General features: G+C 40.8%; 4 protein-coding genes across 7 annotated transcripts in view; 2 read left to right on the top strand and 2 right to left on the bottom strand.

Moving 5' to 3' along the window:
- Positions 1–3,412, top strand: part of LOC131764225 (histone H2B type 1-M-like) — a 44,882-nt gene extending 41,470 nt beyond the window's left edge. The window contains exon 4 of one of the 4 annotated variants that reach the window (XM_067006642.1): positions 41–3,412. In XM_067006642.1, coding sequence (XP_066862743.1) covers positions 228–677 — 450 coding nt within the window. In that variant the 5' untranslated portion in view covers positions 41–227 and the 3' untranslated portion in view covers positions 678–3,412. The remainder of the gene's footprint in view (positions 1–40) is intronic. The other 3 variants (XM_067006640.1, XM_059077190.2, XM_067006643.1) reach the window with 3 other exon arrangements.
- On the top strand, positions 1,920–2,331 carry LOC131764224 (histone H4). The gene has a single exon (XM_059077189.2). The coding sequence runs from the start codon at positions 2,020–2,022 to the stop codon at positions 2,329–2,331; it is 312 nt and encodes a 103-aa protein (XP_058933172.1). The 5' UTR covers positions 1,920–2,019.
- Positions 3,413–10,262: 6,850 nt separating the features above from the next.
- On the bottom strand, positions 10,263–10,692 carry LOC136792026 (histone H4). Its single transcript, XM_067006648.1, has one exon. The coding sequence runs from the start codon at positions 10,690–10,692 to the stop codon at positions 10,381–10,383; it is 312 nt and encodes a 103-aa protein (XP_066862749.1). The 3' UTR covers positions 10,263–10,380.
- Positions 10,693–15,480: 4,788 nt separating this feature from the next.
- On the bottom strand, positions 15,481–15,873 carry LOC131763388 (histone H2A type 1-D). Its single transcript, XM_059075522.1, has one exon. It carries the CDS (start codon positions 15,871–15,873, stop codon positions 15,481–15,483), a length of 393 nt encoding a protein of 130 aa, XP_058931505.1.
- Between the last annotated feature and the right edge of the window lie 57 nt (positions 15,874–15,930).

Below are 15,930 nucleotides of genomic sequence, written 5' to 3'. Positions count from 1 at the left end.
AGGAAGCTATACGATTGGCTAACATTTTACTTTCATTTAGGCCAATGGAAACGCGACTATGCAGGATGCCTACCTTGATTGGGCAAGACTGAGCTATGACTTCACTGGAGAAGAATCACCAATCACTAGAAACCTCTACCGCACCTCATTTGCATAAAGCCTTGTTGTTAAAGAGATACCTGTTGGTTTCCTGATCGTTCGTTTTACCTTGATCGCAGTTTTTCGCCATGCCTGAGTCGACCAAGTCCACTCCTGCCCAGGAGAAGGGTTCCAAGAAGGCGGTGACCAAGGCCGAAAAAAAAGATGGTAAGAAGTGCAAGCGCAGCCGCAAGGAAAGCTACTCGGTGTACGTGTACAAGGTGCTGAAGCAGATCCACCCGGACACCGGTATCTCGTCTAAAGCCATGGGCATCATGAATTCGTTCGTTAACATTTTCGGGCGCATCGCGGGCGAGGCGTCGCGCTTGGCGCATTACAAGCGCTCGACCATCACTTCCAGCGAGATCCAGACGGCCGTTCGCCTGCTGCTGCCCGGCGAGCTGGCCAAGCACGCCGTGTCTAAGGGCACCAAGGCTGTCACTAAGTACACCAGCTCCAAGGGAGTCACTGATTGCAGAGCGATTGATCAGACTTTCTCACACCCAATAGCTCTTTTCAGAGCCACGTACACTTTCTGAAAAAGAGCTTGTCCATTGTTAGGTCTGTTTTGGAATGTTTCATGTTGTCTTGAATGTATAAGTATAGCTTTAGATTATAAGTTTGTATGTTTTGGGGGGCGCCTTGATTCTCATGCATTTTTTCATGTTCGTTAGTTACCTTTCACTATTATAAGTAGATTTCGTATACTTAATGAAGAACTAATAATGCATGTATCCGAACAGCATAATGTAGATTGTTCCATTTTCTAGTTTCTCACCTAGTTCCCTCTCCTTTCAATTTACCCCACCTTGCTCTACCACCTCCCATACATAACCATAAAATGATAAGCATTGTTAAAGGGATTAGATGGCTTTTAGTCATGGCGTAAACGAGCAGTTTGAAAAATAAACCTGAGTCCTTTCTCTTGTAAGATAAAAGAGTTGGAAATTTCAAATTTTTTCCTGCACCTCTTCAGTTCTCTTAGAAATGATTATACCTTTTCTATGTTGGCAGGAAAGCCTGGTGCCTCTGAAAAACCCAAAGGCCTTTTCTTTTTTCTTGAAACAAGTTACAATGTTTAAAACATTTTAATGGAAACACAATAGGAAGGACTAGTGTCACCGGTACATTACAGAAATTAAAGAGGGTACTTTATCACTGGCAAATAAATCCATAATCTTGCTTGCTGACCACTTGATCAAAGACAAAAATAAATCATCTGTCCCCAAATTAATTCTGAATGTAACAAATAGATTTTGGAAACCATAGTATATAGAACAGAATATAATTTTAGTAATAGCTCCAAGTATGATGTTAAAGGCATTTCATTGGTGGAGAAAATAATTATTTTAAAAATCTGGCTGATTAAGAAATTGCTAGGGAATTGTTTAAAACTGTGCCATGGAGAATTCATGGGAAGGAATAATAAGCAGACATTAATAACTTGTTATTAAAACTCAAGGGAAATTGAGTTAAATATACCAGTGTAAAGAGGTTTAAAAGGGGCATATGCAGCATTGCATACATTTTCTTTGAAAGAATATGTACTTTCATCTATTCAACAAAATACCAAATTAGTTACCAGCAGTGATCTCTGTGTGGTGAGATAACGAGTTTTGCCCTTTTCCACAACACTGTTTTGCGTTCGCATTCAAAAGCAATTGTTAAATCCTTAAAACATGGTAACAAAATAAGTTACCACAGCGTGAAACAGTACAAAGGAACAGAGGCCTCTTTTTCTTTTTTTTCAAATTCCCCTCCCCCGCTTAGGGCGGGATTTCCCGCCTTCCGGTTCTCAGTTCGGTCCGCTAACGGACGTATAAAGGCTTGCATCCGCGAGCCCTAAAAGCTAGGCTTTGTTGAACTACATAAGTGTTCGTCATGTCAGGTCGGGGAAAAGGCGGGAAGGGTCTCGGCAAAGGGGGCGCCAAGCGCCATCGCAAGGTGCTGCGCGATAACATTCAGGGTATCACCAAGCCCGCCATTCGGCGTTTGGCCCGGCGTGGTGGCGTCAAGCGCATTTCTGGCCTCATCTACGAGGAGACCCGCGGGGTGCTGAAAGTGTTCCTGGAGAACGTGATTCGGGACGCTGTCACTTACACCGAGCACGCCAAGCGCAAGACCGTCACCGCCATGGACGTGGTCTACGCACTCAAGCGCCAGGGACGCACCCTTTATGGCTTTGGCGGCTGAGTGTTTAGTTTTGTCTGTTCGTTAACAAAAGGCCCTTTTCAGGGCTTCCTACTTCTCTCTTGTGAGGAGCTGTGATTTTATTTTTCATTACTTGGAGATGTTAAAGCGACTTAAAGAGTATTTAACTATTGTACTTTGGTCTCCGAAGTTGTTTTGTGCTTACTCTGGGACGCGTGTGTTCCCAATCCCGCCCAGGTACACAAGAGGGGTCGTTAGGATCGCTATCCAGTCAATTCCATACCTAAGGATATATTCACGCTGAATTGGCATGAAGTCTATTTAGTTCTGTAATTTGCTAAAGGAGGCAGTGGGGAAAGTCCTTGCAGATGCCTACGTTCACGACTACGTAACTTTTTCTTTTACAAAAGTAATTTTTATACTTTAACCACCTATTAAAAGCGGGGTAATTTTGTGTAAGTTAATACACTGTACCATTGGCAACAAGTCGCACACAATCTGGAGTCTGGCAGTGTTACTTGGAAAAAGTGTATTCAGATCCCAAACTGGGAAAGTGTTTTATAGAAAAAGAATTCGTCTTTAAGGTTAGTTATGACATCTCTGCCCCTGTAAAGGTAATAACTATTGTCAAATCAAGCTCACAGGCATGTTCTATGTACCTGGAGGGATAGTCCGTAGCCTGTTGCTGGTCTGGATCACTTATTTACCATAAAGGATAGGGAAAATATTTTAAACTTATAGTCCACTCATAGGTGAGTAAAGGGTTTTTTGGTTGCTTTTAAAAGGTGAGGCTCATAATTGGCGCTCATTAAGTCTTAATTTTTGTATTTGGTGAAATGGTCGATGTCACTGGTGACAAGAACTGGGGAGGGACAGTTATAGTAATGGATTCAGATAAAGCAAAATTACAGAATTCCTGGTCCACGTATGGAGAGCACAAATGTTTTATTTAGACATATTTTTCTTAATTTTTTTGGTCACTAACGTAAGCATGTTAATGAAAAGTGTACTTGTCTTCAACTTGTGAAAAATCGTCCGATTTGGCACCGCTAAGCAGACCCACATATATTTTGGACATAAAAAATAATCTGTTTAGGATGTAAAAGATAAAAATAAATATTTTAAGAGATGTAAATGTCCTGTTTTGTGACTTTACTACCAAAGGGATGCAGGATGGTGAAACGTTTAAGTATAATCATTAGAAGCAGATGGCTTGGGATTAAATTTATACCACCATTCTCTTGTGGTGAGAACGGGTTAAGTTACACATCTTTTCTGGGCCTTAGTTTCTCCATTTATACAATTGTATGATAATGATATTGATTGTTTTGAGGATTAATGAGTTGATAAATGAAAAGTGCTTAAGTACCAGTGCCTGACAAATAGTAAGTGCAAAGTGAAGCAGTTATTACTCATTTATGCCTCATCCCTAATTGCATCACAACCACATTCCAGCTGAGATTCTCTAGTCTGTTACCGGGCCATGGGAAATACCCTAATGTGGCGAGCATTGCCCTCTGAGGAAGGCGCCATTAAGACCCTCATAAGCCTCAGGGCCCGACTGTACTCTCCTTGGTATGCATCCTGGACTTTATGGTATGAAGGTAAAAAAGGAGATGGCCTTTGGCCAGATCGCCTCAGGGACCTGCTCAGTTAATGGGAGTCCCTGGTTGTTCCCTAAAGCTAGGAAATGCAATCCTGGAGGGCAACTTGGTGCCTTTGTGGAACAAGCGATAGATTCGCTGATGCAGATAATGCAGATAAGGTGGTGACTAAGCCGAGAGACGGTAAACCTGCTTAGTTCCACAGAACAAAGGTTATGCAAAGTTTCTACTTTACAATGACTATGCGAAGTCCCTGCTTTAGGGGTATATATATGGCTATGCTTCGTTATTAAATTTGCCTTGCAACCATCAGTTGCTTGTGCCCTTCTGATCCCATACCTTGGTGCGTTCAGTTCCCTACCCCCTCTCGTCGATTGTTGCTGCACTTTGAGGACCCGCCGCGGCTGGCGGCACCCTAAAGTCAATATGTTTTTTGAAACAGTTTTTGCATTTGGAGATATTATCTTGATTAGTCCTACAGTGTCACACCTGTTCGTTTCTACTCACATTCTGGGTGGTAAATAAAAGGGAGGAGGAGCCTTCCTTAGCCTTCTGAGGATGATCACAGCATAACTGGATAGGTTTGCTGTGATTTTTGTCTTTCTCTTTCTCACTTTCTATCAACCTCATCTCATTTTTCTGAATAGCCATAGAATTTAACTGCCAAAGAGAAAGACATCATGTGGACAAAAGATCTGTCTCTTATGTGAAGGCACATAAGAATTACTTTGAAAAAGTTGTTTGTTTAAATAATAACTGGTCTTTCCCTAGACCAGTTAATCAGAATCTGTAGGATTGGGTCACCTCAAATACAACTCATTAGCACCTTCCACTTCTACTGGTTCCACAGGCCTTTTCAAATCTAAGGGGAAATCTCGGTGTTTTAATACCATCTTTTCATCAATTTCAACTTTAAGAGAATGCTCTCAAAGGCTGTGGAACTCTCAGACCCAAAGCTCAGACCCAAATTAAGGGACAAAAGATCAATCATCCTTTGTTGCAATAAGAGGGCCTGTCCAGGAGTTCAAGTTCTTACCTTCCTCCCAAGAGAGGATTTAGTTCAAAATTCATGGGTTTATTTTATCTGTGGTTAATGGATTAAAGTTTGTTGCATAAAAAGTTCTTGCTATAAACATCTGCTAGGTTTAGCGGTTATAGAAGCGAGACATCAGAAACCAAGGACAACTTCTTGGCTTTCCTTTCCAGCTGTACTGGGAAAACTACCCTTGAAAAAGAAACCATTGGAGTTCCCTGGTGGCACAGTAGTTGGGGATCTGCCTGCCAATGCAGGGGAAATGCATTCCATCCCTGATCGGGGAAGATCCCACATACTGCAGTGCAGCTAAGCCCGTGTGCCACAGCTGCTGAGCCTGCACTCTGGAGCCCGAGAGCCACAACCGCTGAGCCCATGCACCACAGCTACTGAAGTCCGCACACTCTAGGGCCCACGTGCTGCAACTGCTGAACCCGCATGCTGCAACTACTGAGGCCCACGCGCCTGGAACCCATACTCCGCAACAGGAGGCACCTCAATGGGAGGCCCACATACTGCAACAGAGAGTAGCCCCCGCTCCCCTGCTTGCCACAACTGAAGAAACCCCACGCGCAGCAACAAAGACCCACCCAATGCAGACCAAAAACACCCAAAAAACAAAAAACACAACATAGTCTACACTAAAACCTTAACAAATAGAAAAAAATATCCTGACTAAATACCGTGAGAATCAGCATGTATTACTTAACTCAGTTTCACTGCTTGTTCAGGGCTCTAACCTAGTGAGTATACAGGAAAGCTCTCAGTCGATAGCATCAGGAATGTTAGTTAATTAATTCATTTATTCATTAATATTACTGAATGACTACTGTGCTTCAGGCATTGTACTTGGCACTGGTGATACAGCAAGGAAAAAAAAGTCTCTTTTTACTAGTGAAAGACAGAAAATAAACTAGTACACGATAATTTTTCTACATCCAATGGCCAATTATTAGTCTTCATTTTATTTGACCTATTGGAAACATTGACATAATTGACTCTACAATTTCTCTTTGATATACTTTCTTCACTTGGTTATCTCTTAACAGCGGCTCTGTATCTATTGCTAGCTCATCTCTTCTCCCCAGACCCTTAATGTTGGGGGATACAGGGCTAAGTTTTTACTACTTTTTCTGTACTCACTTGCTTGAAGATCTCACCAAGTTCAGACTTTCAATACCATCTGTACGTTAATGACTTCCAATTTTATATTGCCAACCCAGGCTTCTCTCTTAAACTCCAGATAGACATACACCCAATTTCTTTCTCTTTCTCTTTTCTTTTCTTTTTTTTTTTTTTTTTTTTTTTGCGGGGGGGTGGTGGGCGGGGGCGGTGGGGGGGGGCGAGTGGCTTGCAGTACCTTAATTCCCCCACTAGGGATTGAACCCAGGGCTCAGCAGTGAAAGCACCGAGTCAACCACTGGACAGCCAGAGAATTCCCCACAGTTCCCTACATTTTTTTTTCTTCACATGGATGTTTGACATCTTAAAGTTAACATGTCCAAAATAGAATCCTTGGTATTCACCCCTACTAATCTTTCATTAAAACACTCCCCCAGGGGCTTCCCTGGTGGCACAGTGGTTGAGAGTCCGCCTGCCGATGCAGGGCACACGGGTTCGTGCCCCGGTCCAGGAAGATCCCACATGCCGCGGAGCGGCTGGGCCCGTGAGCCATGGCCGCTGAGCCTGCGCGTCTGGAACCTGTGCTCCAAAAAGGGAGAGGCCACAGCAGTGAGAGGCCCGCGTACCGCAAAAAAAACCACTCCCCCATTTAGTTGATAATTACTTCATTCTTGTCCATTCAATTCTTCTAGAAATCCTCTTGATTTTGCCCTCAAAATATTTATGGAAACATCAATTCTCTGTACCACTATGCTACCACCCTGGCTTGAGGACCGTCTTCTCTCCCCTAGGTTACTGGCTTCAGTTTCCTTAATACTTTTCCTACTTCCACATCTGACTCCCCACTGTCCTGTGGGAAGGTACCTTGATGCCCTGGTAGCCTCCAAACACACTACCAGGCAAGCTCTCCCATGGCATAAAAAGACTCAAATCAAAATATTGGGGATGCATGATTTTTAAAATCAATTTAAACACATAACCTGAGACAAGGGGAAAGATGTGAGGTAAGTTAAGACAATGTTCAGATATCTTTCTGCTGCATCAACCTTCCTTACTGATGGTTTGGTTATGAAGCCCAGAGTCCAGGTTTGGGCAAGAAGGTCCACAGATAGACCCTGGCCCAGTACCTGTCAAAGAGAGATTATTACCCCTGGATACATCTGTTGCTCACCAATTTGCCTGCCAAATAGCCATGGGTTTTATTTGTGTTATCTTGGGCAAAGGATGCATGGGGGCCAGAATGTATACCCCATATCCCAAATATATTTAGTGTATCAGGAATATTTAGTGCCTCATGTATCCCAGGCATATTTAATGTCCAGGTGTATCAGGTATAACTAGTGCCTCAAGGATCGTGCAGATCTCCTGGTCTTTTCTCCTTATACTTAACACACATATGCTCTACTTTCTAACTACTTATCTATACAGTACTTAATACATTTTATGAGTTTCATCCATCACATTTGTTTCTCTGTAGCAGAATTAAATCTCTGCAAATAGTATAAGAAATACATAGTTCATAATATTTAGGAAGCCAAGATCAAGAATTTGATTAAATATGCTCAGACCTTTAGATAGGTATTTTATAATAGAGTATTTAAATTTTTATCTTTTGTTTAACTTGGTCTGTTTTTTATTAATATGACATAGTTGTGAAAAAGGGATGAAGGCTTACTTCTTTAAGGAGGAGTGGTTAGTTCTAAGCCTATATTAATAACCATATTCCTATGAAAAAGGATTTTGAAAAAATCCAATCACTCTTCTGTATTGTTTTATAGACAGGGCCAATCAATCTATATTTTATATTTTCAAAAGTCATTGTTAAGTATTACTGTTTATCAAAAGTTCTCTAAATGGAATATTTTTCTAAAATTTGAGGAGTCAGTTTGAAAAATATAGCAACTGAAAGTATAAAAAGGTTTTAGTAAAGGACCTTTAGCCACAATCACATCAGTTCATTCAGTCCAAAGTGATTAATTCTTCGGAATTCCCTAGCAGTCCAGTGGTTAGGGCTCCACACTTCCACTGAAGGAGACACAGGTTCGATCCCTGGTAGGGGAACTAAAATCCCCTCATGCCACGTGGCCAAAAAAAAAAAAAAAAAGTGATTAATCATTGCTTTGTTGATCTTGGGTTAAGCAGCCTGCTTCTAATATGGCTTGCAAAATCTTAAATCAGACCTGTGGTAGATAGAGCCTGACAGTATCAGGTACAGTTATTTATTAAAGTTCTTTTGATGTTTCTTCTGGAAAACTCAGTTTCAGATCTGTTTTGTAGCAGGGGCCTTTAGAGATAACTGTATGGAAAACCAGCAACTATCTGTTGATGATAAGAGAGAAAATGTCTGGTCATTGTATTATATTAATCAACATTATCAGTATGGAGTAGGATAGAATCCCCAATTTAGGTATGTATTATAAATAGTGAGGACATTGACATACCTCCGAGTGCCCTTTGATATATGCCATAAAGTATTTGCTATTATTGTCACCAAATGAGAAGGTATTTATACCTAGGAACAAAATCTGTTGGCAGTTTTTTGTGTCTTTTATATGCATATAATTATGGTCTAACCAACTTAAAAAGTATAACCGTTAAACATTTATATCAATAACATTTTATCTGGTTAACTTAGGGATGTATAGTTTCCTCTTTTGATTTGCCCTCTTTTTTCAAATATTGCACAATATATAGAGAACAATTCTCACAACTGTATATGCTTCATTACAAATATAAATGAGAGAAAAAAATCTTACGTGTGGCCTAGTGGTCACAACTACAAAAATAATTTAGATATAAATAGATAATACCTTAATGGCTTCATTATTCAAAATTTGGAGGTCTGGATTTAGAAAAAGTAATATCAAAAAGAAATCAGGCTATGAATGTAATAAGAGATTTCTACAGCCAAATACTAAAATATTGGGTATAAGATAGCATTTAAACTAAGCACAGAATACTTAGGGATTTTGTTTGTTTGTTTGTTTTTTCTTTTTTAAGGAACTGAGAGACTTTTGTCAAAATTATTCGAGAAATCAATGGAAAGCCACAAATAGTTAATAGACCCTCAGAAAATGTTGGAGAAATATAATTAAAAGCAAAATCTCCCAATTCAGAAAAGCTCTCCAAAAAGGGAGTAGGAACAGAAAGTTTTACTATTGCATAAGCATTAAACAAGAATGTGAAGCACGTCACAGGCAATTTGCTAAAGGGATTGCAAAGCAAAGAGAGAAATCTTTTATACAGCTAAATGGGTACAACTCATTCAAACATTATGTAGGTTTAGCAATTTGGAATCTTGTGGTAAGGGAAGTTAGGCCTGTCTCTTTTGGAACAGAGATTGTTATCTTCCTTGATTGTATTTCAAAGAGGAAACATACCTGATTTGGGAGACTGGCTAGATGAGTATTTAGCACTTGACATTATGAAGATTAACTACTGGTGAGGCAAGGGAATTTTTAACTTCAGCTATAATATATGTAAATCTGGTCATTGTTTTCTCATTTTTTGTACATGTGGGCAATTGTCCTTTAGTCTGTGTCTCTGCATTAGTCAAGCTTTCACCTTTGGCTTTGGGTTTTTTCCTATAGATTCTAAGACCTGTGGGAAGATACTAAGGCCTCCTTTGAGGTTAGGTCTGGATTTCCTAATGTTAGGAAAAACCCTACCAAGGATCTTTTTTTAATTAGTTCTAGCTTAGAGGACTGCCCTGTATTTTTTCACCGTAGAGAACATTTCTGTAATGCGACCTTGTTTTTTTTATAATTTAGTTGGAATGCCTTTTAATCACATCCCACCCTCACCAACTATTCTGGGAGATATTACAGTGAGCCTGTCCTTTATCAGCTTTCCATACTGGAGTGTTAAAGCCTATTTAACAGCCACGGGTTTGTTTCTTCAGCAGAGAACACATGGAGCTAGAATAGGTTATTGTGATAGAATCCTAAGGCCTTATGTATATAAATATGCTACGAATTAGTGAGGAGCCAGGTGCACTTCTTTTCCATCTCTTTCTAAACATTCGCTTGCACTCCATCTACAAAGAGAAATGCAACTCTGGTAAAACTCTCAAGTCATATGTATTTGGGTGGCCCGTTTGCTTACAGCTTGACCATAAGCTTTCTGTGCTCGAGCAAAGTAACTTTCACAGTGAAGCGTGGAAGTTGTGCTCCTAAACAGTTAAGTGTAACGAGCAAAGCGAAGAGCCAGCCAAGATTATAGAGAATGTAAGGCGTGAAAAAGCAAGCTCAAAACAAACCAGCATCACGGCTCCTCAGATGAAAAGATGGGGGCCCTGAAAAGGGCCTTTTGATGAACAAAGAGCGCGAACACTCAGCCGCCGAAGCCGTAAAGGGTGCGTCCCTGGCGCTTGAGCGCGTAGACCACGTCCATGGCAGTAACAGTCTTACGCTTGGCGTGCTCGGTGTAGGTGACGGCGTCCCGGATTACGTTTTCCAGAAACACCTTCAGTACCCCGCGGGTCTCCTCGTAGATGAGACCAGAAATGCGCTTCACACCGCCACGCCGGGCCAGACGGCGAATAGCGGGCTTCGTGATGCCCTGGATGTTATCGCGCAGAACTTTGCGATGACGCTTGGCGCCCCCTTTTCCAAGGCCCTTACCGCCTTTGCCTCGACCAGACATGCCGAAAACCTGGAGGCTTAACAAAGGTTAACTTCCAGGCCTCCCAGATGCAGGCCTTTATACGTCCGTTGGCGGACCGAACTGAGAACCTGAAGAAAGCGGGAAGACCCGCCCCGGGAGGGGGGAAGGGGAATGTGACCAAAAAAAAAAAAAAAAAAGCCTTTTTTGTTCCTTTGTACTGTGTTTCATGCGGTGGTAACTATTTTGTTACCGTGTTTAAGACTTTAACAATTGCTTTTGGATGCGAACGCAAAACATAAACATTATGGAAAAGGGCAAAACTCGTTATCTCACCACACATAGATCATTGCTGGTAGCTACTTTCGTATCAGTATTTTGATGAACAGATAAAAGCACATATTCTTTCAAAGAAAATGTGTGCAATGCTGCAAATGGCATTTTGGAACCTTTTTGATTACATTTTAACCAATTTCCCTTATTTAAAGAGAAAATACATTTTTTATGTCTGCTTGTTATTCTTATGAATACTCTTTAACACAGTTTTAACCAACTCCCTAGCAGCCAGTTTTTTTTTAAAAAAAATCATTTTTTTTCCATTTAAGAAAAATTTACTTCTTCACTATACATGGGTATATACTATACTGACATTTCTAATGAAGGGTAGCAGAATACGACATTCCCAAATATCCTTTAGAATAAGGATTATTTTGAGCTGATTGTTTCTGAGAAAAAGCAGGTACAGGAGAAGCTCTAAAAACAGAATAGAATTTACCCCTTTTTAAGAGAAATTTACATTTATATGAGAAATCTGCATTTGTAAGGGTGTCTCACTCAATGCGCCAGAAAGAGAAAGATAACTCACAAGAAACCAGTGGAGAAGCTGCAGGATTTAATTGGCCTTCCTTTGTTTACTGTGCTCTTCCGGGTCACCTCCAACAACAGCCCCCCCACACACACACCCACGTCTTTTGTCTTTAGCTGAAGATGATATTTAAAGTGGCGGTACGGACCACTTCTGGGAGTTTTACTCAGTTCCCCTCTGTTTATTCCATGTATACATGAGCCGTACACAGTATTAAACTTTGTTTTTCTCTTGTTCGTCTGTTTTTCTTTTTTCTTTTAATTACAGGAGGGTGTCAGCCACAGAACCAGTGAAACTAATGTTTTCATATAAACGATTGAAATAGTAAGCATAGATAAAGGTCTGGAAGAGGAGAAATTTATAAAAACCACAAAAAACAACCTTAGGGGAAAGCCATTGTTTGGGAGCCTCAGAGATTCGTATTGTTGAAGGCTCCCTAATTCTCTGTACTTAGCGTCTGCCCCTTGTCCAGAGTTCCTGCCTTCTTCCAAGTTACTGGTCCCCAAAAATCACTCAGTGTCTTCATTATTCCACCAGGTAATTAATATTCATTAACATCAGTAGCATTTATTTAAATGTGAGACTGTTGCTAGACTGGAGAAGGAAGTAGGAGGTACACCAAATTAATAAGGTCATGCAGATCAATTTTTTTCCAGATAAATTAATATCATGAAGTGAAAAGGCAGTGTAACTCTTTACAGCTGGTCTTTGCTCGTTGGACCCCTCTGATCTTTAGGCTCCTTCCTCCAGTTTAGCTACTTTGAAGTTATTCATTTGAAAATCCCTACATTTTCCTCCATGTGATCTCATCCTTGTTTAACTTTCAACTTCTTTTTTGCCTTTATTTATATCACTTATTTACTTTATAAGGATTTTTATTATTATAAAATTAACAGAATTTTTTGACTATATTTTATGGGCTTGTCAGTGAAATAGGGTCTGGGGATATGCAAATATGAATAAAACCCAGTCTCCACTCTAAGGGAATCTGGATCAATAAGATACCAAAAGTGTTCAGAATGAGCTCCCCAAAATGTGCCACATTTGCACATTGATTATTGTGAGGTAAAGGCAATTGAGATCCTGCAATCTCAAGATAAACTTCTGCCCCTCCCTTAACTACTTAGAAGGATTTGAACTGGGGTTCTTTCCCACTATGAGAATTATTACCGGAGAAAAATTTTATCTGAGTGAGCCAACTGCATGGCAGGGCAAACTAATGACCCAATATCTGATTTCCCTCTTATTGTGCATGTGAATTATCCTCTTGTGCTTGGAAGCCACTAAGCCATTCCTTAGCTCAGGATGGCATATATACCTAATTTTACCTTTCTGTTTTTGAACTTCTCATGTATGTGGGGTTTCCGTATGTATGAAATTAAATTCGATTTTCTCCTGTTAATCTATCTCATGTCAATTTGATGATTAGACCAGCTAAAAGAACCTTAGAAGGGTAAAGGAAAATCCTTGCTCCCCAAAATTATACAACAAATCTAATATGGAAGATACTGTTAGGTTCTTTCATAGTAGTCCAGAGTCTGCAGAAAGGGAAATTAATGGGAAGACCAACTCCAGGAATAAAGTTTAAATAATACTTCCATAAATCTTGTGCTACTAAAATTGAACTGTACCTCTTATGAAAACAACTTTACAGTATAAACTATGGAGTCCTAAAAAGTTCTTCAGGATCTAATTGAAATTAGAAATATCTAAATTATTTTGGCAAGATTTTTGGAAGGTTTTGTTATCTCCATTTTTAAATACAAGTTTTACTTTTTTTCTGATTATGTAGATAGTAAAGAACAGTAAGTGCTTTATCCAATGAAATTGGGTTAATAGTCCATTAATTTAAAAAACTCAGTTAACACATGGAATTATAAGCAATGACATATCAAACTTGAATATTTTATTTAAAACAAAAATTTATATGCATTTATCAACTATTTGATTATAGGTTCATTGATTTTATCAATCAAAACCACATCAATAATTGTAAAGGCATTATTTTAACAATGTGGTGGTTCTTGCCATGGGGAATAGAATGATGCAATGAAGCAAGTGTTAGTAATTGCATGATCAATATCAATAACAATAACAACAGTATATTTTATTATTAAAAATTGAACGAACTCATAGGCCTTCCTTGGAGCTGTATCATTTACTCTACTTGACAGTTCTACTTCTGAGATATAGTTGTTTAAAATATACAAACTCAAGTAATGCAGATGACTTTCTTTTTAAATTTTATATTATTTATTTATTTATTTTTATTTTTTGGCTGCGTCGGGTCTTAGTTGCGGTGCTCGGGATCTTTCGTTGCAGCGCGCGGGCTTCTCTCTAGTTGTGGCGTGCCGTTTTTCTCTCTCTAGTTGCGGCGTGCGGGCTTAGTTGTCCAGCAGCATGTGGCATGTGGGATCTTAGTTCCCTGACCAGGGATCGAACCCGTGTCCCCTGAATTGGAAGGCGGATTCTTTACCACTGGACCACCTGGGAAGTCCCACAGATGAATTTTTAAGAGGGAAAAATTGAATAATTAGATTCACTGAAATCAGGATTCGGATCTTCCAACATCAAATAATGAAGCCAAAAAGAAAAGGGAAAAAAGGTAACATTTATGTCCTGTTTGTGATTGCTGAGGTCACTTTTATTCCAAGGAATATTATTTACATGGGATTGTGGTTCAGATTTAAATATAGGATATACTGGGAATTCCCTGGCGGTCCAGTGGTTAGAACTAGGCGCTTCCACTGCAGGGGACCTGTGTGTGTGTGTGTGTGTGTGTGTGTGTGTGTGTGTGTGTGTGTGTGTGTGTGCGTGTGTATAAAACAAATATTTCAGGAGACTCAGAAAACCTATTCCAATGGACTAGGAATGCCATAGAAATTCATTTTCATTAAAATGTATTCATAAGGAAAACTACACATGAGCTGATGTGAAGAGGAATTGAAGGCCCTCTCTAGCTAGGGTGACTTGGTGATCTGAGAAAAGGTGAGAGCGATGATGGTGGGGGAAAGGGGAAGCAAAAATCATTGACAGGGCTTCCCTGGTGGCGCAGTGGGTGGGAGTCTGCCTGCCAGTGCAGGGGACCGGGTTCGAGCCCTGGTCAGGGAGGATCCCACATGCCACGGAGCAACTGGGCCCTTGCTCCACAACTACTGAGCCTGTGCTCTGGAGCCTGTGACCCACAACTACTGAAGCCCATACACCTAGAGCCTGTGCTCTGCAACAGGAGAGGCCACTGCAGAGGGAAGCCCAGCACCGCAACGAGGAGTAGCCCCCGCTCACCGCAACTAGGGAAAGCCCACGTGCAGCAACAAAGACCCAACACAGCCAAAAATAAATAAAATTAAATTAAATAATTTTTAAGAAAATCATTGACAGCACTAGGACTATAAGAACCTGATAAGTGATTTACAATGTCGACCTTTCCTATTTGTTAAGGCAAACCCTCTTCGTAATGCAGTTCCATACCGCCTTTACTTCACCATCATTGATGTAAACAGTCCATTATGAAATGTATTCTCTGCCTGAAGTTACTTTTAAACAAGTAATTTACCTGTCTGGATTACTACTCTATTCCCATTTAGGAGGGTGTGTGGTGCGCAGTAAGACTGAATTGAATTAGAAGGGAAGGTAGGCCAAATTCGTATGGTGCTAAGTTTTTCATCTCAGATGGACATTTGACCCTGTAGAGGAATCAGAGATGTTAACTTTGCTCATATGTTTAACCTAAATTATGTAAGCAAATGCTTTGCTTTTTGGAAAGCATTTAAGGTACTCTGGGGAAAATAACCTACATGTAAATGACTTAGCCAAACTTTGTTATAGGACTAGTATTCAACAGCATCTTGCTTTCCAAAACAACGTGACTTTGAAAGCACAGCTCCTTCTGTTGATAAGGTGGGTGGCTCTGAAAAGAGCCTTTTGGTTTGGAAAGATTTGATGTTGCAAAGAACGACGGACTTCTACTTGCCTTTGGCCTTGTGGTGACTCTCAGTCTTCTTGGGCAGCAGCACCGCCTGGATATTGGGCAGAACGCCGCCCTGAGCAATAGTGACTTTACCCAGCAGCTTGTTGAGCTCCTCGTCGTTGCGGATGGCCAGCTGCAGGTGGCGCGGGATGATGCGCGTCTTCTTGTTGTCGCGAGCCGCGTTGCCCGCCAGCTCCAGGATCTCGGCAGTCAGGTACTCCAGCACCGCCGCCAGGTACACCGGCGCGCCGGCCCCGACCCTCTCGGAGTAGTTGCCCTTGCGAAGCAGGCGGTGCACTCGGCCCACGGGGAACTGGAGCCCAGCCCGCGAGGAGCGAGTCTTGGCCTTGGCGCGAGCTTTGCCTCCTTGCTTGCCACGTCCAGACATACTGAAAGTAAAAACCTACAAATATGAGTTAGGTCTGAATACATACAACGAGAGCTA

The sequence above is a fragment of the Kogia breviceps genome, chromosome 10 (genome assembly GCF_026419965.1).
Source record: "Kogia breviceps isolate mKogBre1 chromosome 10, mKogBre1 haplotype 1, whole genome shotgun sequence".
Lineage (NCBI taxonomy): Eukaryota > Metazoa > Chordata > Mammalia > Artiodactyla > Physeteridae > Kogia > Kogia breviceps.
The sequence above is the reverse complement of the archived record's forward strand: the minus strand, read 5'-3'. Positions and strand labels throughout refer to the sequence as shown.

Coding starts and splice junctions, on each gene's coding strand:
- LOC131764224 (XM_059077189.2), top strand. CDS start 2,020: ATGTCAGGTCGGGGAAAAGGCGGGAAGGGTCTCGGCAAAGGGGGCGCC.
- LOC136792026 (XM_067006648.1), bottom strand. CDS start 10,692: ATGTCTGGTCGAGGCAAAGGCGGTAAGGGCCTTGGAAAAGGGGGCGCC.
- LOC131763388 (XM_059075522.1), bottom strand. CDS start 15,873: ATGTCTGGACGTGGCAAGCAAGGAGGCAAAGCTCGCGCCAAGGCCAAG.